Here is a 24756-nt window from a genome sequence, read left to right on the forward strand (position 1 = left end):
GACGGAGCCTGTATCATGGCTGGTTACACAAAGGAAAAGGGGGTTGGGCTTGAATGAAAGAGCGGGAAGATTTAGGAACACAGAAACAGCAGCTATGCTATCGTAAATACATTATCTTATGCATTCTAAATTACCGCCCATTTGGAAAAGGAAAATGCAATAAATATTTACTCTGAGCTGCGCTTCGGTAGATTGGTCGTAGATGCTGGCCGTGGTTGGCCAACAGATCTTCCTGTTGTGTAGTGGAAGAATGTCAATGGTGGTGGTATCTTCGTCTGGTTGTTAGACTGGATCCGTCGTCCGTCCTTTCCTAGCCCACGTTAGCAGCGGCTAACTCAATGGCTAGGAAGTATCACTTCTGTAGTGAATAAGCTCAAAGTTCATACCAGTTCATACCATAGCTCACGCCGAGGTTGGCTTAGTTCTGTTCTTGATATGTGTCTGTCCTTATAACGTAGAGGCTGCAGTCCTCACGTACTGGAACACGGAATGTCTTTTCGTCAAAGACTTATATAGTGGAGAGGGGGAAGGAGGCGCCCCATCGTTTATAACCCCATGTCTCTACAAAGAGTTGGGCCACTGATCGGCCGGGCACTTTCCTTATGAAAACCCAATTCTCTCATTTGGAAGCTAAAATTACATTTAATCTCCTAACAAACAATTTCAATATCAAACATTTCAATTGCATAACAATTCCATGTGACTCTGATAACTAGAGGGTGTATACTTTCTCAGGTAAAGTTTATGTCCTCCTGTCATCAATCATAATGTCTCAGATAACAATGAACTGACATACATACTCATTACGTTATCAAGCATATTTCCAACTGGTTTTATTATCAAAAGATGGTTCCTTTCCCCATGTTTGATGTTCCCAGACTCTCTATATTTAACACAGGCTATTCCAGTCCTTCAGTAGGGTCAGAGAGAGAGGGGAAGGGAGAAGGTATTTATGGGGGGGTCATAAACCTTACCCACAGGCCAACGTCATGACACCGTCCTATTTAATCTTTCCATCCCCCTCCCCAAGACCCTTAACAAATGCATCATCACCCTCAGAAACATCAAACCTGTCCACCCTGAACCTCTCCTGACCCCTGTTGGTGACCTGGTTTCCAACAACAACAAAGTGCTCTCCTCAAATATGGATGGATCTACTGGCCCCTGTCAAATCCTGCGTCTTCACCCTAGTATACACCAGAACTACATACTATGAAGGCTGCCGGCCGCTGTGTAAGAAAATAGGGCTCACAGTACATGCTGAGGCATATAAGGAACATGTCTCAAACTACAAAGATGCTCTCCACAAGGCCAGGTCTACCCATGAAAACGACTCTCGTCAAAGTGGTCAATGATCAACTTCTAGCGGCTGACTTAGGCAATCTCAACCTCCTCATCCCTCTGGACCTACTGTATCAGCTGCCTTTGACACTGTTTGCCATTCCATCCTCCTTGAAAGAATGGAGAAGACTGGGAATCACTCGATCATTCCTGGCTTGTTTAAGGTCCTACCTGCCCGACAGGAAGCAGTTTGTGACCCTGGGGTACTTCAAATCCGCCCACGCTCCTGTCCACCAGGGGGTCCCCCAAGGCTCAGTCCTAGGGCCTCTCCTTTTCATTATCTACATCATACCCCTCGGCCAAATCATCCGTCAACACAGTCTCCAAGTCCACTGCTATGCTGATGACACAGAAATCTATGTTCACTCCAAACTCACCTCTGACCTCCCCATCATCAATCATCAATTGCCTAAAATAAAATCATGGATGAGGTCAAACTTTCTGAAGCTCAGTGGCAATAAGACAGGCCATATTGGTGGCCCCCAAATCTCTCTTAAAGAAGGTGGAGGAGTTTGACCTCAACATCAACGCCTGACCTATCTGGGGGTCATCCTCGATTCAACACTCTACTTTGATGCCCATATTAAAATCTTCACTAAATCTACCTTCTTCCATCTCAAGAACAATGCCAGACTTCGCCCCTCCCTGACAGACTCAGCTGCTGAAACGGTTATACATCCCTTCATTACCTCTCGCCTGGACTATTGCAATGCTCCTCTGTATGGACTCCCTGCCAGCTCCCTCAATAAACTTCAGTATATGCAAAACTCAGCTGCGAGACTCCTCACCCGCACCAAACCCTGGGAGCACATCACACCCACACTCCACCAATGGTTTCCAATCAAATTCCAGATCAACTTTAAAATCCTTCTCCTCACCGACAAATCCCTGCAAGGCTTGGCTCCCTCCTATCTCTCCAACATGCTACACCCCCAACCGCAGCATTCGATCCTCTGACTCTGGCCTACTGATCACCCCACTCACCAAACTACGCTCCATGGGGCTCGTGCCTTCATCTTTGCTGTGGGTATTACTGACGGTGGCTACCGATAAATTAATTAATTAAAAAACAGTGAAAAGTCCGGACCTATGATTTAAACATTCTAGAAATCATAAATCAACTTGGTAGGTTTGATACTATACTGTCATTTGTACATGGCTACAGAAGCCTATAAGTTGGGTCTCCAAATTTCATCCAAAGTCATAAACTTCACTGTGGGAAAGGTGATATGTTGATATGCTTCAGCTTGCTGCCATATGACAGGTTTCACATTTGTCTCCGGCGATCATAAGGTAAAATAGATCTAAAACAATTGTCATTTATATTTACAATCCCCTCATCCAAACGGCTTACTCATTTACCTAGCTCTTATCAATTAAAAAATGACAGTGCATGGAGGATGGTGTTATTTCTATCAGAAAAAAGAAAGTAGATGTTGTTCCACTTGGAACCGACAGGTTGCGCGACCTTATTCATTGTTTCATCACGCGTAAAGATGGTTGAATTATGAGGGAATTAAGTCAAGATCAGAATACGGCGTATCAGTAGACACACCTCCGCTGCACCTTCATTTCTTTGATCTCCACACCAAACAAATAGCGGGTGAATAGCATGCTATTCTCATGTTTAAGTTCAAGGTCAGAATACGAGTAGAGAGAAAAGTGCATAAAAATCTAATTATGTACCATTTATGCGCACTTAGCTCGGGTCGGAATTAGGTCCTTTGCTTTTAGTATTGCCATGTTTATATTTGCTATTTTATATTTTACTCTGTAAGTGTCCTTATATATCTTGAAAGGCGCAAATAAAATGTATTATTGTTATTATTACTAGGTTCCTGACTTCTAGGGAGTTTTTCCTAGCTATTGTGCTTCTGCTTTTGCCTCCGCATTGATTGTTCATTTGGGGGTTTAGGCTGGGTATCTGTAAAGCGCTTTGTGACAACTGCTGATGTAAAAATGGCTTTAAAAAATACATTTCATTGATTGTTGTTTTATATTTGACAACACTCGGCAGCTCACAGGGCCAAAAAACTCCCCCCAACCTCCCTGCCTGTACACTGTCTATATGTTAAGGTTGTCCTCCAATCCCTCTCATGTTCTCCTTCCTATCTTCCCCTGCTAAAGTGACCCCCGTTGAGATGGAGAGAAATGGTCTTAGGTGACAGTCATAATGAACAGGATCATGTTCACTCAATAAATCTAGGGGCCCGTGCCGTGCTTTTGAGCGTAAATCAGTGAAATGGTAAGGCCACCTGTCTGTCTCCATCCGTCATTTCCACTGTCACCTCCCGCTAGTCTGATGGATCGCAGTTGCTGTAAAATTAGACAGCCTTGAATCTAATTTATTTTCTTCACTCCTCAGCTGCAATCTCCAATAGCTGTGGCTAGCTGACATGCGAAAGTCTTCCATTCATTGAGGGGAGTCTAGCTCAGACAGATAGGGACTGACTAACACAGCTTTATCTTCTCTGTGTGTGTAATGTGTGTGTGTGTGTGTGTGTGTGTGTGTGTGTGTGTGTGTGTGTGTGTGTGTGTGTGTCTGTGTGTGTGTGTGTGTGGCTGACATGCGGAGGTCTTCCATTGAGCCTCAGACAGATAGGGGAACTAACACAGCTTTATCTTGAATGAGGAAAGGGGATTATAGTCCCTGACTCCAGTGCATCACAATGGAAGGAGCGTGTAGGTGTCAGATTTCCTTAAATGCCTTAATATTTAACATTCAGTTGATGTTTAAAGATTTGAACGAGTTGTTCTTTTAGTTAAATCAAATGTTATTGATCGCATACACCGTTTAGCAGGTGTTATGGCGGGTGCAGCGAAATGCTTATGTTCCTATCAATCAATGAAGTAAATGTCAACAAGCACACAATAATCCAACATTTTAAAATAATCCAACATTTTGTACAGCAGTAGATATATAAATTGTATGTAAACATTATTAAAGTGGATAGTGTTCAATGACTATGTACATATGGCAGAAGTCCGTAAGGTGCAGGGTACAGTGCCCGGTGCTATCTGGCTAGTGACAGTGACTGAGGGGCAGAGTAGGGTACTTGGCAGAGGGCAGGGTATTGAGCAGAGGCCATCTAGTGGTGGTTGTTTATCAGTCTGATGGCCTGGGAATAGAAGCTGTTTATCAGTCTCTCGGCCCAGCTTTGATGCACTTGTACTGTCTCTGCCTTCTTCATTTCATGGTAGAGGGGTGAACAGGCTGTGGCTCGGATGGCTGACGTTCTTGATGATCTTCTTGGGTTTCCTGTGACACCGGGTGCTGTAGATGTCCAGTAGGGCAGGCAGTGTGCCCCCGATGGTGCGTTGGGCTGCCCGCACCACCCTCTGGAGAGTCCTGCGTTTGCGAGGTTAAATGCGGTGATTCGCGCTTTCAATTTTGTGTGAACGCTGCCATTTATCCATGGTTTCTGGTTTGGGTAATGTCATAATTCAACTCTCCCACAGCCCATGCAGGAAATTCATAAATGTAATCTCCCTCGGAAAAAAGCACCTACACATTATTTTTTCCTTACTACTATTTGGTTTGCAACAGTTGGGGGTTGTATAAACCTACCTTCATGCCTCTACGACCTGTGCAACAATGTATCATTTTACAAACGCGATCTCTCCCATGCCAGTAGGCTAGCTAGCCCAATAATGAACGTGAAACGTATAATTCACCATGGAAACCGTAAACAATTCCAATTCCATTCATTCATTAACCAGTGCAGTGCGGCCTATGTAGGCTTATTGGATATTTATTCAATCATTATTTATTGAAGATCTTGTCTCTCATCATCATTGAATCTCTGCTAGCTAGCTACATGCCAATTGTTGGTGCTGACATCTTCAGGACAGGAATACCGGTTTACTTAACGGAGGAATAAACACACATGTTCATCATTGGTGTTTTAACCAGAACGGGGGAAAATGCACTTTTATTTATTTTCGCACATGCGCAGTCATACATCTCTCATAGGGCATGACTGTACCAGTGTAAGAACACAACTCAACAACATATTAGTCCACATGCCAACACCCCCACTTGCTCTTATACTGTACAAGTCGTATTCAACCTAACTTTATCAACACATTTAGTTTACAGTTATTCATCTCACAAATGCCAGTTTATATTCCAAACATGTAACCCAAGAATTTTTCATCTTAAATTTTTCACTTAACATTTCTTTTACACTTGTGAGTGAGTCACTATCACTAGCAGCGATAATTAGATCATTGACCCAAATTATCAAAATGATCCTTTCTGTTGCAGTTTGTTTGTTATAAACACAGTGATCAGCTGGGTTCTGTGTAAAACCATTTTCACTAAGGTGATCATGCAACATTTTGTTCCAGTTCCTTCCTGACTGTTTCAGGCCGTACAGTGACTTGTTCAGTTTGCAGACTAGTTGCTCACCTGTATCTGACCTGACTTCAAAACCCTCTGGTTGCTCCATGTACACTTCACAGTCAATAGGAGCATGTAGATATGCTGTTTTGACATCCATCTGATGTAACTCTAAGTCATACTGAGCTGCTAGCTGCATCAAACAGCGTACTGATGTCATATTTGCAGTTGGAGAAAAAGTCTCCTTATAGTCTATTCCTGCCACTTGACTATACCCCTTTGCAACATATCTTGCCTTGTATGTCTCAGTCTCATCTGAATTGTTTTTGACCGCATAGACCCACCTGCCCCCCACTGCATTTTTACCCTCTGGCAGTGTGGTTAATGTGAATGTATCATTTTCCCTAAGGGAATCCATCTCCTCCTTCATAGCAGTAGCCTAAATCTCTGATTTTGGTGAAATCATTGCTTCTTTGAAGGTTTGTGGTGCATTGCACATTACTCTGTAGCAGTAGTCAACACTAGGTGGTATCTGGTCATCACATTTCACTTTACACTCATAGTCTTTTAAGTACTGGGGTTTCTTCCTCGCTCTGTCTGGATAGCGTGGACTCTGACCATCTGAAGTCTCAATTTGCACATCTTGTGTCTCTTCTGGATTTTGATCTGCCATCTTGGCTTTCGGCATGGGGTTTTCAAATCTCTCCCCATGAAGATCATCACTGATTTCCAAATCTGTCTGAGTTTGGTGTTCGACTACACCTTTTGTAACACACTTGACTAATCTGTTTTTAAGAACTTTCCCAGTGTCTGGGTAGTAGACTAGGTATGCTGGACTATTTTTATCATACCCGACAAAAATACCCTTTTCACATCTTGAGTCTAACTTTTTCTTGTTCTGTCTATATGCATAGCAAACAGATCCAAATTCTTTCATCTTTGAAAGATCAGGCTTTCTCCCAGTAAACATGTAGTGTGGCGTCTGTCCTACACGCTTATTGTAACACCTATTGCGAATTACTGCAGCAGTCATTACAGCATATGTCCACAAGTTCTTTGGTAGGTTGCTTTCAAGTAGCATGCATCTTGCCATTTCGAACAGTGTTCTCCAATTTCTCTCAGCGGTCCCATTTTGATGGGGTGAGTAAGGGGCTGAAGTTTCATGTCTTATGGCGTTCTTACTGAGCAGTGACTGGAACTCTTTGGCTGTGAACTCTGTGCCATTATCTGACCTGACACACTTTATTTTCCCATAAGGGGCCACATCAGCAATAAACTTCTCAGTAGCTTTTACAGTATCACTCTTTGCTTTTAGGAAATACACAAAAACTGTCCCTGAATAATCATCCGTAAATGCTAGAGTATATCTGAACCCATCTTTCGCCTCTGGCTCAATAGGGCCAGCCAAATCAGTGTGCACAAGCTCAAGAGCCGCTTTTGCCTTTTCATCAGGCTCTCTGTTTCTGCTCTGAACAAATTTTACCTGAGTGCAGATTTCACAGTTGAGGGTAGATTTGTCAATCTTACCTGTGATTTTCATTCCCTCTGTCACATTTTCTAACTTTGACACATCCTCAAAATTACAGTGGCCAAGAATTTTGTGCCATGTGTGAATATCATAGCACCCATGACATCCATCATCATTTTCATCACTTACAGTGTTAAGATAGTAAAGTCTATCGCACTCCTCGATGTCAAAAGTGGTACTGTTCTTGTGGATGAGCTTGTTACACCCCTGTCGAAAGTTGACTGAAGCTCCGTTGGCTGTCGCTGCTTTAACAGAGAAAATGTCCTGTGGAAACGACGGCACGTACAGCGCCTTCGTCAGCGTTGTTTTTACCCGACGACCCGTGTTGTCTCTCAGGTAAACCTCCGCTGCACCTCTCCTCTCCGCGACACCATTCGTTCTTGTTCCGTCAGCCAGCTCCACTGAATGTTTTTCCGGTTTGAAAGTCTCGTCAAACTCCTTAAACTTCCCGATGTCCGTGACTATATGTGACGTTGCTCCCGTATCAACCATCAGCCCTTTCTGTTTCAGTCCACTAACCTGACAGTCACTTATTCTGAATGCAAATGTGTGGCATTCAGCATCTGTTGCTTGTTTCACATTGTCTCTTCTTTTTCGTCTCCAATTTGCGTCAGTATTAGAGGAGCTCTTGCAAAAACTACACCACTGTCTCCGTTCTTTGCGCTCTCCAGTAACGGTACATTCCCGGGCCTTGTGCCCTTTCTGGCCACAGTTGAAGCAGGTTATCTCGGTCCCTTTATCTCTCCCTCTTGGCCAGCTAACTTTAATGTTACTTGCCTTCATCACGTTGTCGTCAGTGGAAATGGCGCTAAACTTCTCGGTGCTTTCATAGCTCCTCAACTTGGTTTTGAACTTGCCAAAAGTTGTCGGCTCGTCACTCTGCGTTATGTGGATGGCAAACGGCTTAAATGATTCGGGCAAACCTTTCAGAATCATTGCGATCAACAGCCCGTCACTTAAAGTCTCTTCAGCATTTCTCAGTGCTGTAATAGCCGACTCAGCACGAATGATATAGTCCGTAACACTTTCGTCAGCGGCTTTCTGAAGAGAAGTTAGTTCAGTGTAGAGGCTAATCACACGTGGCTTCCCTTTACCTGCATAATGTTCCCTCAATATCTTCAACGCTTTTCTCCCATCATCTACTGCTTCTCTCATTATCAGGGAAATACTTTTATCATCCAAAACCTGTATCAATTCGGCGTAGGCTTCTTCATTTTTCTCTCTGTCTTCTTCATCTTCATCCACGCTCAATATGGCGGCCTTTAGCCCAAGCAAACGCAAGTGCCCCAAAAACTTTGTCTCCCATAACTCGTATTTTTTTTCATCTCCGTCGAAATGTAATCTATTCCATCGGCTTCCATGTTCCCTCCTGGGCCCATAACCTGTTGGTGCTGACATCTTCAGGACAGGAATATCGGTTTACTTAACGGAGGAATAAACACACATGTTCATCATTGGTGTTTTAACCAGAACGGGGGAAAATGCACTTTTATTTATTTTCGCACATGTGCAGTCATACATCTCTCATAGGGCATGACTGTACCAGTGTAAGAACACAACTCGACAACATATTAGTCCACATGCCAACACCAATGATTTGTTTAGCATAGCAACGTCAAATGAATAGAATGATTCGAATTAACGACTGGGTCAAAACATGAGAAATTAACGACCAGCCAGCTTAGGTAGCAACTTCAGAATGCAAAAGTTATCCGATGCGGGATTTTAGGTAAGGGAAATAATGCCTGTGAGTGGTCATCGTGTGAGAGCTCACTCAAGAGTTATTGGCATCTCCTAACAAGGAGAACAGAAAGTGCTGGAGTACCATTTTAGCTACCAATGATGTGAGTAGGACGTCTGATTCTCTGCCAAAGAAGAGGCAAGCACTGGCTGTCACCAACCAGTGCCAGGACCATAGACAGTTCTTCCACTGATGAGCCATCAACGGAAACGTTAACATCACCAACTAGCTTGGTTAGCTCGGGCCTCGCCAACGTGGCACTATCATACGATGCCACCTTTCCAACAAGTCAGTTCGTCAAATGTCTGCCCTGAGATAGCGGACTGAAGATGGACTAAAGATGGCGTTGCAGAATGCGCCATGAGAAATTGCAAATATTCAATATCTTTAAAACTGACTAAATAGTAGGACACTACACTGATCTAGAAGTCAAGGCAAAAACATGTCGGAGTGGAACCAGGGAAAATATTGAAAACCAAATGGACAGACACCGATGATTTCTACTTTTCATCACCTAGTATGGTAAGAGTGGAAACCGACCTGCTAAAATCACTAAATTATTAATTGGGTGTACTTGAACTTGTCAGTAAAGAAATAAAGGACAAAGCTGCGACAATGGAGAAACAAACAAGCTGAATGGTACAGTCAATGCTATTGAAACGGACGTTAAAGAACTTAAAAAGGAGACCATGTTTCTGAGAGAAGCCTAACTTGGAATACAAACTAGATCCATGCGAGAAAATCTGGTACTTACTGGTATTAAAGAAAATGAGGGTGAAGATCCTGAAAGTGTGGTGAAATAATTATTTCTTAAAGCGCAACAGATCCCAGGCGACACTGTCGACAAAATCAAACTCGAATGTGTACAGTACCCTGTTTCGGACAGAGAGGACAGCGATACGAGCGCCCAATCGTGGCCAAAGGTGCATTCTTTAAAGATTAAATAATGGTTAAAAGCCTGGGCAAAAGACTCACTGGAACAAAAATAGGCATGAATTAAAAGTTCCTGAAGAAAATTGCAGAACGGCACAAAGTTCTGTACCCAGTCTTGTGAATAGACTTAAATGGAAAAGCTGGAAATTAGGTAGGAATCAACATCGTAGGGATAAAAACACAGCAAACCGAGAACATAGAAGGCACAGTATGTGGGTATGTGCAGGTGTATTGTGATGGAAAGTGGGGTGTGTGTTTTTGTGTTTGTAAAAGTGTGGAGTTAAGTAAATGAAAAAAGAAAATGGTTGCAAATACCAGAGCCCATGTGTGTATGTCTGCAAGCAGGAGTTGTGACAGAGAGCTTTCAATTTTGTGCAGATATGGAATATACATTTCAAATTAATTCTCTCTATATATATATTTTATTTATTTATTGTCCTATCATGATGGAACGGTCCCCAAGCCTATACCCTAGACACCCACCTGAGCGACCCACACACTAAGGAGAAGTCCTTATCTGTTTTATAGGCCTACTGTAAGTAGTACCCACTAAAGCAGCAATGGCCACTCAAGAGTCTGAGCCTGCCTGGCAGGGTTGGTCCAACAATGCCAAAGTCCCCGGATGTAGGAGCATAATATACAAGGAATTTCTCAAAGCTGCTAATGAGAACCTTGATGACCTTGTACCTATCCTGTGGGGATTTTGGTGGGGTGCCCTCACCCAGGTAGTGGCAGTGCTGGCAACACTAGCTGCAGTAACTCATGGGGAGGGGGTCACACTCGGACAATCAGAGAGGGGTAAATTATTGTGGCCCTGGTAGCACAAAATAATCAAAAGGTCGGACTGCACAGAGATGCTTGGGTAAATGGTCATAACGGGGGACCAGCGTGTGTGTTTCAGGGTAGGGGGTGTATCTGAGCACCATCAGCTAGGACTTGACATTGGTTAATCAAATCTTCCTATTCTTACTCAATTCTGCATGCCTTCTCAAAAAGCTACAACTGTATGTGCATTCGCACATCTAGTCTTCTTTTGAGTTGGGCTCGGGGATGGAACAATGCTACCAGCATTACGACCAGGAATATGACTTTCCTGAAGTGGATCCATTGTTTGCACCACCCAGGGTAATTGAACTGATTCCAGAAGCTGACCCAAAACAACGCGGGCGGAGGAGATGTGGAGTGGTCTTCTAGTCCGATTTAGGAGGTGCGCACACCACCCACCGCTTCAGAGTATATTACTCGCTAATGTTCAGTCTCTGGATAATAAAGTTGACGAGCTCAGGGCGAGGGTCTCTTTCCGGAGAAACATTTGGGATTGTAACATACTCTGCTTCACGGGAACATGGCTCTCTCGGGATTTACTGTCTGAATCGGACCAGCCAGTTGAATACTCAGTTCATCGCGCAGACAGGTATAAATATCACTCCGGGAAGAAGAAGGGCGAGGTGTATGTTTCATGATTAACGACTCATGGCTTAATTGTGATAACATACAGAAACTCAAGTCCTTTTGTTCACCCGATCTAGAATACCTCACAATCAAATGCCGACCGTATTATCTCTTAAGATAATTTTCTTCAGTTATAGTCACGGCCGTGTATATTCCCCTCAAGCTGATACCACGACAGCCCTCAAAGAACTCCACTGGACTTTATGCAAACTGAAAACCACATATCCTGAGCCAAAATTCATTGTAACAAAGCACATTTGAGAAAAAGGCTGCCGAAGTTCTATCAACATATCGACCGTAGTACTCGCTCTGCCAAAACACTCGACCACTGTTACTCCAACTTCTGGGATGCCTACAAGGCCCTCCCCCACCCTCCTTTTGGAAAATCTGACCACGACTCCATTTTTCTCCTCCCTTCCTATAGACAGAAACTCAAACAGGAAGTACCCGTGCTAAGAACTATTCAATGCTGGTCTGACCAATCGGAATCAACGCTTCAAGATTGTTTTGGTCACGCGATCTGGGATATGTTCTGGGAATTTCTTTCTTTCTTAATGCGTTTGAGCCAATCAGTTGTGTTGTGACAAGGTAGGGTTGGTATACAGAAGATAGCCCTATTTGGTAAAAGACCAAGTCCATATTATGGCAAGAACAGCTCAAATAAGAAAAGAGAAATGACAGTCCATCATTACTTTAAAGACATGAAGGTCAGTCAATCCGGAAAATGTAAAGAACTTTTAAAGTGCAGTTGCAAAAACCATCAAGCGCCATGATGAAACTGGCTCTCATGAGGACCACCACAGGAAACAAAGATCCAGAGTTACCTCTGCTGCAGAGGATAAGTTCATTAGCGTTACCAGCCACAGAAATTGGCAATTAACTGCACCTCAGATTGCAGCCCAAATAAATGTTTCACAGAGTTCAAGTAACAGACACATCCCAACATCAACTGTTCAGAGCAGACTGCGTGAATCAGGCCTTCATGGTCAAATTGCTGTAAAGCAACAACTACTAAAGGACACCAATAAGAAGAAAAGACTTGCTTGGGCCAAGAAATATAAGCAATGGACATTAGACCAGTGGAAATCTGTCCTTTGGTCTGATAGGTCCAAATTTGAGATTTTTGATTCTAACCGCCGTGTCTTTGTGAGACGCAGAGTATGTGAACGGAAGATCTCCGCATGTATGGTTCCCACCGTGAAGCATGGAGGAGGAGGAGGTGTGATTGTGTGGGGGTGCTTTTGCTGGTTACACTGTCAGGGATTTATTTAGAAATCAAGGCACACTTAAGCAGCATGGCTACCACTGCATTCTGCAGCGATACGCCATACCATCTGGTTTGCGCTTGGTGGGACTATCATTTGTTTTTCAACAGGACAATGATCCAAAACACACCTCCAGGCTGTGTAAGGGCTATTTGACCAAGAAGGAGAGTGATGGAGCGCTGCATCAGATGACCTGGCCTCCACAATCACCCAACCTCAACCCAATTGAAATGGTTTGGGATGAGTTTGTTTAACAATGTTTTGGTTGCTACATGATTCCATAAGTGTTATTTCATAGCTTTGATGTCATCTTCACTATTATTCTACAATGTAAAAAATAGTTAAAAAAATCAATAAACTTGAATGAGTAGGTGTCCAAACTTTTGAGTGGTACTGTGTATATAAAACACCTTTAATTCCCCAAGCAGCACTGTGGCAGGGCATGTGGAGCAGGAAGATGTTAATACCTTAGATAATTCAGAGACTAAGACAGGAGAGGATTTTGCAGGCCTTTATATCAGAATGAGGAGCAGTGGTTTTGGGCCAGACAGTTTGAGCACAAGGCATTCAATAAGGTCAGATTCTGTACCTGCGTTAAAGACATGTGTAGGTCTGATCGGTGGAGAACAGCAATACCCCCTGCAGGGCCTGTGGAGCGATGTTTCCCTGTGTAGGCGTAGCCAGGAGGGGCAGAAATGTTGAGAGACAGAAATTCTTTAGGTTTAGTACAAAGGTTTCATTCAGACATAAATTGCATTTTCTGTGATGACATTGATTAATAGGTTTTTGTTATTGAGGGATTATGTGTTAAATAAAGCAAACTTGTGTTTGACAGAGGGGGCTGGTTCAATGTGGAACAGTCAGATTTTGTAGCTTAAAACTCATTGTGCTAAGCTCAAACAGCAGCCTACAGCAGTAAAAATCAGGAATCCCCAAAGAAACTCTAAAAGGATCTGCAGAGTTTCTATATTTCTATGACTTATGACAGGGTAGCAGGTAGCCTAGTGGTTAGAGCACTAGGCAGTAACTGAGAAGTTGCTGGATCGAATCCCTGAGCTGACAAGATATATATCTGTTGTTCTAACCCTAACCAACATCCATGCTGAAGACATGGATGTTGGTTGAGGCAGCCCCCTGCACCTCTGACTCAGAGGGGTTGGGTTAAATGCGGAACACACATTTCAGTTGTACAGCTGACTTTAGTTAATTACAATATGAGTGAAATAGTTTTCCTTCCCAAAAGTTGTAATTAAGTATTTTAAAAAGCAGCTTTTCTGTGTTGGAATGGTGTGGGCATTAAAAATATTCACGCGAATAGACCGCTGATTGGCCAGCTCATTGTCCACTGGAGGAAGACATCATCCTGTATAAGGAAATAGCAAGCATTTTTTAAATGGTCTGTTGTGATACAAGTTTGAGGTGGGTTTTTTTAAGGTATTTTTTCAAATGTATGCTTTGGCCTCAAATACGAGTATAGGATTAGTCAACAACTTTATTTGGGTATAAGTTCAAATAATATTATCTTTTAAAAACAAGATTTTCACTGAACAGTTACTTTAATAGTCCATGCAAAAGGTGATAAAAATTCAAATGAGAAACAGTCCGAGAGAAGCTAGCAAGAATCTAGGAAGACACCTACAGAGAAGAAACCTAGAGATGAAGAAACCTAGAGAGGAACCGGGCTCTGAGGGGTTGGACAGTCCTCTTCTGGCTGTACCAGATAGAGATTTAAGAGTACATGTGGCGTTTCAAGACGTTCAGACGTTCATATATGACCAGCAGAGACCAGCACCACTTCAACGCTTCAAGATTCTATGTCAGTTGACTTTTCATAAAGAACCCCAACAATTACAACAATTAATTGTTTTGAATCTTTTGGTTGATTTTGTGCTAATTTGATGGATTTCTAGCATTTAAACTGCAAGAGAATGCTCAGTTTACGAACATATGATTTATCAATTATCCCAGGTTTTCTTATTAAGTTTCTGACTTACAGTTGAAGTCAGAGTTTTATATACACTTAGGTTGGAGTTATTAAAACTCGTTTTTCAACCACTCTACAAAATTCTTGTTAACGAACTATAATTTTGGCAAGTCGGTTAGGACAGATTATTTCACTTATAATTCACTGTATCACAATTCCAGTGGGTCAGAAGTTTACATACACTAAGTTGAATGTGCCTTTAAAACAGCTTGGAAAATTCCAGAAAAATTATGTCATGGCTTTAGAAGCTTCTGATAGGCTAATTGACATCATTTGGGTCAATTGGAGGTGTACCTGTGGATGTATTTCAAGGCCTACCTTCAAACTCAGTGCCTCTTTGCTTGACATCATTGGAAAATCAAAAGAAATCAGCCAAGACCTCAGAAATAAATTGTAGACCTCCACAAGTCTGGTTCATCCTTGGGAGCAATTTTCAAACGCCTGAAGGTACCACTTTCATCTGTACAAACAATAGTATGCAAGTATAAACACCATGGGACCACGCAGCTGTCATACCACTCAGGAAGGAGACACGTTCTGTCTCCTGGAGATGAACGTACTTTGGTACGAAAAGTGCAAATCAATCCCAAAACAACAGCAAAGAACCTTGTGAAGATGCTGAAGGAAACAGGTACAAAAGTATCTATATCTAGAGTAAAACGAGTCCTATATCGACATAACCTGAAATGCAGCTCAGCAAGGAAGAAGCCACTGCTCCAGAACCGCCATAAAATAATCCAGACTACGGTTTGCAACTGCACATTGGGACAAAGATTGTACTTTTTGGAGAAATGTCCTCTGGTCTGATGAAACAAAAATAGAACTGTTTGGCCATAATGTCCATCGTTATGTTTGGAGGAAAAAGGGGGAAGCTTGCAAGCCGAAGAACACCATCCCAACCGTGAAGCACAGCATCACGTTGTGGGGGTGCATTGCTGCAGGAGGGACTGGTGCACTTCACAAAATAGATGGCAACATAAGGAAGGACAATTATGTGGAAATATTGAAGCAACATCTCAAGACATCAGTCAGGAAGTTAAAGCTTGGTCGCAAATGGGTCTTCTAAATGGACAATGACTCCAAGCATTCTTCCAAAGTTGTAGCAAAATGGCTTAAGGACAACAAAGTCAAGGTATTGGAGTGGTCATCACAAAGCCCTGACTTCAACCCTATAGAAAATGTGTGGGCAGAACTGAAAAAGCGTGTGTGAGCAAGGAGGCCTACAAACTTGACTCAGTTACATCAGCTCTGTCAGGAGGAATGGGCCAAAATTCACCAAACTTATTGTGGGAAGCTTGTGGAAGGCTACCTGAAACATTTGACCCAAGTTAAAGAATTTAAAGGCAATGCTACCAAATACTAATTGAGTGAATGTAAACTTCTGACCCACTGGGAATGTGATGAAAGAAATAAAAGCTGAAATAAATCACTCTCTACTATTTGTCTGACATTTCACATTCTTAAAATAAAGTGGTGATCCTAACTGACCTAAGACAGGGAATTTCTACTTGGATTAAATGTCAGGAATTGTGAAAAACTGAGTTTAAATGTATTTGGCTAAGGTATATATAAACTTCCGACTTCAACTGTATGTCCTACACCATTCTGTGTCCTTTCATAACCCGTTTCTGACATCCTCCACTATGTTGTGTTGTGTCTTCCAGTAATGCCTTACAACAGTGCCCATCACTGTGTGGTGGAGGTGGAAAACTTCATACTACTGCTGGGTGGAGAGGACCAGTGGAACCCCAATGGTAACATCACTACTAATACCAGTAGTAATAGAAAAAAATTATATAAATGTTTAGTATTTATATTCATAATTCGCACTTTATTTCCAATCAACGTTGTTTGATTAGATAAGTGTGGCCATGTTAACTATTTATGGATCGTGATTATGACATGTATTTTGCAGGAAAGCACAGCACCAATCATGTCAGCCGTTATGATCCACGATTCAACAGTTGGATACAACTTCCTCCTATGCAGGAAAGGTAAGTCAATGCCAACAAGATTGACAAAGTAATGCAATACAATAGATGTGTGAATTATTGCACTGATTATTAACACTGAATGATTACGGTGTCTGTATGTGACATTACACTTTTAAGGAGAAGAAATCTGAACTTTTCTGGAGTATAGAAAGACTTCATCCTGAGATGTTTTGAAACATTACATGGTGTGTTGTACCACTTTAATCAAGTGTTGTGCAACACCTTGCCAGGGACTGGGAGCATTACTGCGAAAGGTTGAAAACACTATTTTGGTATTTCGAGTTCTGTTTAGTGCAGAATTAGATCACTTGTTCTGGAGTATTTTCATATTTAAAATTGATTTACATGTATCGGATTATTTGCATGTTTTACGCATTTTGGCAGGCATTGATGAGCACATTGCTCAATCCACCAGCAGAGGTTTTACAGCAAGCATTGCAGGATACTGTATTTGCCTCTACCATTAGAAGTTGGATTTGTGGGAATGGGTCGTCTCATCATGATCCATTATACCTCATGGCAAGCTGCTTAATACTAATATAGAAGTACACTTTTATTTTTTTAAACATGCATACATTACCCACAATCCTCTAAAAACCTAGCCACGTGGCATGATATTATAAAGGAGCATTTTTATGGTGAAAATGGTCTTCCCCAAACTTGAAACTCACGTGCTGAGTATGTATGCCAGTTAGGCTCTCTACACCCGTTGTAAAGCAGATTAATGTGCTTCATTTTAAGAAGTTATTCGGCCACTTTAGTTGTGATACAAACCTTATCAAAACATATAGGCCTATGGGTTAGGCTACATGAGGTGTGCGACGAGGATTTGAAAAAGTCGCTAAAAAGCATGCGCTGTTTGCCTTAAACTGTGCATCATTCACAAGTGATAATATATCATTCATAAGTGATAGGCTAATATTGTCACCCATCAGACAACTCTTGATTTAATCTTGGCTTTACACGTACTAAACAATATATGTGTTAAATTAGTATTGATTTAGAATGGACCATTATCATGCACCTGTCTCGAAACAAAAGCAGCGGAAAAAAATACATGTCATCTATGCACTTAAATAGCGAATGTAGGACGTTTTTCCCCGTGGTTCATTTTCATGCCAGCCAGGTAGGCTATACTCCTGTTATAAAGAGAAGCAATGTGCTTAATATTAGGAAAGTTGGTAAATAAATATAGCAGGCCTAGCCTATAGAAAGCTGATGGAATACTCCACTTTTTAGTAGAGGCCATCACTCTGTTTTCTTGCGCAATTGCATAGCCAAAATGGCGCCGGAAGAAATGGCAGCAGTTTTACTGGCGCCCAACCAATTGTGCTATTATTTTTTTCGCGTTATTTGTAACTTATTTTGTACATAATGTTTCTGCAACCGTATCTTTTGGCAAAAAGGAGCTTCTGGATATCAGGACAGCGATCACTCTTCTCGGATTAGACAAAGCTTTTTTCTTCAACAAGCAAGACGCACAAGACATTCTCCAAACACCCGACAGGGCCAACATCCACGTTATTTGCAAGAGGAAGCGACGCAGGTACAGAGGACAAAGAGCCGGATGCCTGGTCAGGACCCGGAAAAGGCGATTGGGAAAGCTGCCGTTACCGTCAATACTACTCGCCAACGTGCAATCATTGGACAATAAACTAGACGAGGTACGATCACGAATATCCTACCAACGGGACATCAGAAACTGTAATATCCTAAGTTTTAGGGAATTGTGGCTGAATGACGACATGGATATTCAGCTAGCGGGATATTCAGCTAGCGGGATATATGCTGCACTGGCAAGATAGAACAGCACACTCCAGTAAGACGAGGGGGGGGGGGCGGTCTGTGCATATTTGTAAACAGCAGCTGGTGCACGAAATCTAAGGAAGTCTCTAGATTTTGTATATTGTGATAAATTGCAGGCCATACTACTTGCCTAGAGAGTTTTCAGCTATACTTTTCGTGGCTGTTTATTTACCACCACAGACAGATGCTGGCACTAAGACCACACTCAGTCAGCTGTATAAGGAAATAATAAGCAAACAGGAAACCACTCACCCAGAGGTGGCACTCCTAGTGGCCAGAGACTTTAATGCAGGGAAACTTAAATCAGTTCTACCAAATTTCCATCAACATGGTAAATGTGCAACCAGAGGGAAGAAAATTCTAGATCACCTGTACTCCACACACAGAGATGCGTACAAAGTTCTCCCTCGCCCTCCATTTGGTAAATCCGACCACAACTCTATCCTCCTGATTCCTGCTTACAAGCAAAAATTAAAGCAGGAAGCACCAGTGACTCGGTCTATAAAAATAGTGGTCAGATGAAGCAGATGCTAAACTACAGGACTGTTTTGCTATCACAGACTGGAACATGTTCCGGGATTCTTCCGATGGCATTGGCTTTATCAATAAGTGCATCGAGGATGTCGTCCCCACAGTGACTGTACGTACATACCCCAACCAGAAGCCATGGACTACAGGCACCATTCGTACTGAGCTAAAGGGTAGAGCTGCCGCTTTCAAGGTGCGGGACTCTAACCCGGAAGCTTACAAGAAACCCTGCTATGCCCTCCGATGAACCATCAAACAGGCAAAGCGTCAATACAGGGCTAAGATTGAATCCTACTACACCGGCTCCGACGCTCGTCTTATGTGGCAGGGCTTGCAAACTATTACAGACTACAAAGGGAAGCACAGCCGCAAGCTGCACAGTGACACGAGCCTACCAGACGAGCTAAATCACTTCTATGCTCGCTTCGAGGCAAGCAACACTTAGGAATGCATGAGAGCATCAGCTGTTCTGGACGACTGTGTGATCACGCTCTCCGTAGCCGACGTGAGCAAGACCTTTAAACAGGTCAACATACACAAGGCTGCGGGGCCAGACGGATTACCAGGACGTGTGCTCCGGGCATGTGCTGACCAACTGGCAGGTGTCTTCACTGATATTTTCAACATGTCCCTGATTGAGTCTGTAATACCAACATGTTTCAAGCAGACCACCATACTCCCTGTGCCCAAAAACACAATGGCAACCTGCCTAAATGACTACAGACCCATAGCACTCATGTCCATAGCCATGAAGTGCTTTGAAAGGTTGGTAATGGCTCACATCAACACCATTATCCCAGAAACCCTAGACCCACTCTAATTTGCATACTGCCCAAACAGATCCACAGATGATGCAATCTCTATTGCACTCCACACTACCCTTTACCACCTGGACAAAAGGAACACTTATGTGAGAATGCTATTCATTGACTACAGCTCAGCGTTCAACACCATAGTACCCTCAAAGCTCATCACTAAGCTTAGGATCCTGGGACTAAACACCTCCCTCTGCAACTGGATCCTGGACTTCCTGACAGGCCGCCCCCAGGTGGTGAGGGTAGGTAGCAACACATCTGCCACGCAGATCCTCAACACTGGAGCTCCCTAGGGGTGCGTGCTCAATCCCCTCCTGTACTCCCTGTTCACCCACGACTGCATGGCCAGGCACGACTCCAACACCATCATTAAGTTTGCAGACGACACAACAGTGGTAGGCCTGATCACCGACAACGACGAGACAGTCTATAGGGAGGAAGTCAGAGACCTGGCCGGGTGGTGCCAGAATAACAACCTATCCCTTAACGTAACCAAGACTAAGGAGATGATTTTGGACTACAGGAAAAGGAGGACCGAGCACGCCCCCATTCTCATCGACGGGGCAGTAGTGGAGCAGGTTGAGAGCTTCAAGTTCCTTGGTATCCACATCAACAACAAACTAGAATGGTCCAAACACACCAAGACTGTCGTGAAGAGGGCACGACAAAGCCTATTCCCCTTCAGGAAACTAAAAATATTTGGCATGGGTCCTGAGATCCTCAAAAGGTTCTACAGCTGCAACATCGAGAGCATCTTGACTGGTTGCATCACTGCCTGGTATGGCAGTTGTTCGGCCTCTGACCGCAAGGTACTACAGAGGGTAGTGCGTACGGCCCAGTACATCACTGGGGCTAAGCTGCCTGCCATCCAGGACCTCTACACCAGGCAGTGTCAGAGGAAGGCCCTAAAAATTGTCAAAGACTCCAGCCACCCCAGTCATAGACTGTTCTCTCTGCTACCGCATGACAAGAGGTACCGGAGTGCCAAGTCTGGGACAAAAAGGCTTCTCAACAGTTTTTACCCCCAAGCCATAAGACTCCTGAACAGGTAATCAGATGGCTACCCGGACTATTTGCATTGTGTGCCCTCCCAACCCCTCTTTTTACGCTGCTGCTACTCTCTGTTTATCATATATGCATAGTCACTTTAACTATACATTCATGTACATACTACCTCAATTGGGCCGACCAACCAGTGCTCCCGCAAATTGGCTAACCGGGCTATCTGCATTGTGTCCCACCCACCACCCACCACCCGCCAACCCCTCTTTTACTATACTGCTACTCTCTGTTCATCATATATGCATAGTCACTTTAACCATATCTACATGCACATACTACCTCAATCAGCCTTACTAACCGGTGTCTGTATATAACCTTGCTACTGTATATAGCCTGTCTTTTTACTGTTGTTTTATTTCTTTACCTACCGATTGTTCACCAAATACCTTTTTTTTGCACTATTGGTTAGAGCCTGTAAGTAAGCATTTCACTGTAAGGTCTACACCTGTTGTATTCGGTGCACGTGACAAACTTTGATTTGATTTTGATTTGATATAGAAAAGTTCATCAACATAAGCTTATAGGCTCTAACAAAGTTTTTGCTCAGATTTTCCATTACATTTGCATTGATGTCACTGATTAGAGGGACAATAGTGGGGAGGTAGCAAGTTTGGTAGGCTACTAATGACCATCAGCAGCATCAGAACTAGTAACAGTAATTACCATGACTAAATGGTCACGTGGAATTTGACAGCCGTCACGACTCGTGACTGCCGTTGTGATGTTAATACGGTCACCGTAACAGCCGTACACAAACACACACTCACACACACACATCAGTGTTAATGTCGTCAACAATAACTATGATGAAAAATACTTTTCAACAAACTATTTTTCCTGACGAAAACGAATGACAATGATGAGATGCCCTGAAAAAAAGAGAACTATTAGCAATGACTTTTCATTTTAGTTTACGAAAAGGTAACGAGATGAGAATTCCATGTGGGACTAATGGTCATTCCATTTGACATTAAACACCTTTTCATCTGTTTTGTCCAATCATAAGCATGCATCCCTGTGCAAAATATATAATGCAATCCTCTCATTCGCTGCTAAAGTCTTTCTGTTGCGTGGGCTGATTGCATTGATCTGGCTCCCCCACACTCACTGCTCCCGGTCACTTCAATCACTCGTCTCTGTCTCTGTTTTTAACTGATGCACAGCCAGGACACTTGTAACAAACTAACCTAAATTAGAAACAATAATGTCTTTGTTCATCTTTGCTTTTTCTAATCAGAAGCTCTGTTTTGCCATGTGTGCTGTTATTCGTCTGTGTTGGCAATAACGAGTTTTGATGAATATTAGGACTGCAGTAATACTTCTGGCATTGTTGCAAAGCTCATATTCTCCACTTTTCAAGGACATCACTGTTATTTAACCCCTTCGATGGTTATGATGCTGAAAAAAATCGGAACCTAAATTGTTTAACCTGTAGGCTTTATATCCTATAGTTTATGGTAAATTATGGCTGGCATTGGTTACCTGTATTTGGACAAGGCCATCTGAGTGTGCACATGGTGCAAGTAAGAGATAAATATGAATTATTTAATGGAAAGAAATGCCCCGCCTAAAATGTCTGACTAAACCAGACTAAAATTGTCCAGCGTTTTCGGCGAATGATAATAGTTAAAATAAATGAAGGATGAAAAGACAAAAATGTGACGAAGACTAATATATATATAATAAATATACACTGCTCAAAAAAATAAAGGGAACACTTAAACAACACAATGTAACTCCAAGTCAATCACACTTCTGTGAAATCAAACTGTCCACTTAGGAAGCAACACTGATTGACAATAAATTTCACATGCTGTTGTGCAAATGGAATAGACAACAGGTGGAAATTATAGGCAATTAGCAAGACACCCCCAATAAAGGAGTGGTTCTGCAGGTGGGGACCACAGACCACTTCTCAGTTCCTATGCTTCCTGGCTGATGTTTTGGTCACGTTTGAATGCTGGCGGTGCTTTCACTCTAGTGGTAGCATGAGACGGAGTCTACAACCCACACACGTGGCTCAGGTAGTGCAGCTCATCCAGGATGGCACATCAATGCGAGCTGTGGCAAGAAGGTTTGCTGTGTCTGTCAGCGTAGTGTCCAGAGCATGGAGGCGCTACCAGGAGACAGGCCAGTACATCAGGAGACGTGGAGGAGGCCGTAGGAGGGCAACAACCCAGCAGCAGGACCGCTACCTCCGCCTTTGTGCAAGGAGGAACAGGAGAAGCACTGCCAGAGCCCTGCAAAATGACCTCCAGCAGGCCACAAATGTGCATATGTCTGCTCAAACGGTCAGAAACAGACTCAATGAGGGTGGTATGAGGGCCCGACGTCCACAGGTGGGGGTTGTGCTTACAGCCCACACCGTGCAGGACGTTTGGCATTTGCCAGAGAACACCAAGATTGGCAAATTCGCCACTGGTGCCCTGTGCTCTTCACAGATGAAAGCAGGTTCACACTGAGCACGTGACAGACGTGACAGAGTCTGGAGACGCCGTGGAGAACTTTCTGCTGCCTGCAACATCCTCCAGAATGACCGGTTTGGCGGTGGTTCAGTCATGGTGTGGGGTGGCATTTCTTTGGGGGGCCGCACAGCCCTCCATGTGCTCGCCAGAGGTAGCCTGACTGCCATTAGGTACCGAGATGAGATCGTCAGACCCCTTGTGAGACCATATGCTGGTGCGGTTGGCCCTGGGTTCCTCCTAATGCAAGACAATGCTAGACCTCATGTGGCTGGAGTGTGTCAGCAGTTCCTGCAAGAGGAAGGCATTGATGCTATGGACTGGCCCGCCCGTTCCCCAGACCTGAATCCAATTGAGCACATCTGGGACATCATGTCTCGCTCCATCCACCAACGCCACGTTGCACCACAGACTGTCCAGGAGTTGGCGGATGCTTTAGTCCGGGTCTGGGAGGAGATCCCTCAGGTGACCATCCGCCACCTCATCAGGAGCATGCCCAGGCGTTGTAGGGAGGTCATACAGGCACGTGGAGGCCACACACACTACTGAGCCTCATTTTGACTTGTTTTAAGGACATTACATCAAAGTTGGATCAGCCTTTAGTGTGGTTTTCCACTTTAATTTTGAGTGACTCCAAATCCAGACCTCCATGGGTTGATAAATTGGATTTCCATTGATTATTTTTGTGTGATTTTGTTGTCAACACATTCAACTATGTAAAGAAAAAAGTATTTAATAAGATTATTTCTTTCATTCAGATCTAGGATGTGTTGTTTAAGTGTTCCCTTTATTTTTTTGAGCAGTATATATTTGTTGTTACTTTTTACCCCTTTTTCTCCACAATGTTGTGATATCCAATTGGTAGTTACAGTCATCCCATTGCTGCAATTCCCGTACGGATTCAGGAGAGGCGAAGGTCGAGAGCCATGCGTCCTCCGAAACACGACCCCGCCAAGCCGCACCGCTTCTTGACACATTGCTCGCTAAACCCGGAAGCCAACACACCAATGTGTCCGAGGAAACACTTTACAGCTGGCGTCCAAAGTCAGCGTACATGCGTCCGGCCCGCCACTAGGAGTCGCTAGAGCGCGATGGGACAAGGACTTCCCGGGTCGGCTTAACCCTCCCCTAACCCGGACGTCACTGGGCCAATTATGCGCCGCTTCACGGGTCTCCCAGTCATGGAAGGCTGCAGATCGAACCCGGGTCTGTAGTGACGCCTCTAGCACTGCGTTACGGTGCCTTAGACCGAATATATTTTAAGACCAAAACTCAATCTAAAATAGCTGCTAAAATTAACACTGACACACACACCACTGGCATAGCACACAGCCCCACAGCCCCCGGGGGGCCCAAGAGCTATATATATTTGTTTTAATTACAGGAAATGTGCTTTAAAACTGCAAAATGTTCTCTCACCCTTATGACAAAATGTGTAGAATAGCAGGAAATTTGCTCTATAACAGCACATTTTTCTCTCTGCCCCATGGCAACAACAAAAAA

General features: G+C 43.4%; 1 protein-coding gene across 2 annotated transcripts in view; it reads left to right on the plus strand.

Annotated features, from left to right (window-relative positions):
- Positions 1-24756, plus strand: part of klhl14 (kelch-like family member 14) — a 68959-nt gene that overhangs the window by 37460 nt on the left and 6743 nt on the right. For both annotated transcript variants that reach the window (XM_029725406.1, XM_029725408.1), the window contains 2 exons: positions 16251-16340; positions 16502-16580. In XM_029725406.1, coding sequence (XP_029581266.1) covers positions 16251-16340; positions 16502-16580 — 169 coding nt within the window. The remainder of the gene's footprint in view (positions 1-16250; positions 16341-16501; positions 16581-24756) is intronic.

This window comes from Salmo trutta, chromosome 31, assembly GCF_901001165.1.
Source record: "Salmo trutta chromosome 31, fSalTru1.1, whole genome shotgun sequence".
NCBI classification, from domain to species: Eukaryota; Metazoa; Chordata; class Actinopteri; order Salmoniformes; family Salmonidae; genus Salmo; species Salmo trutta.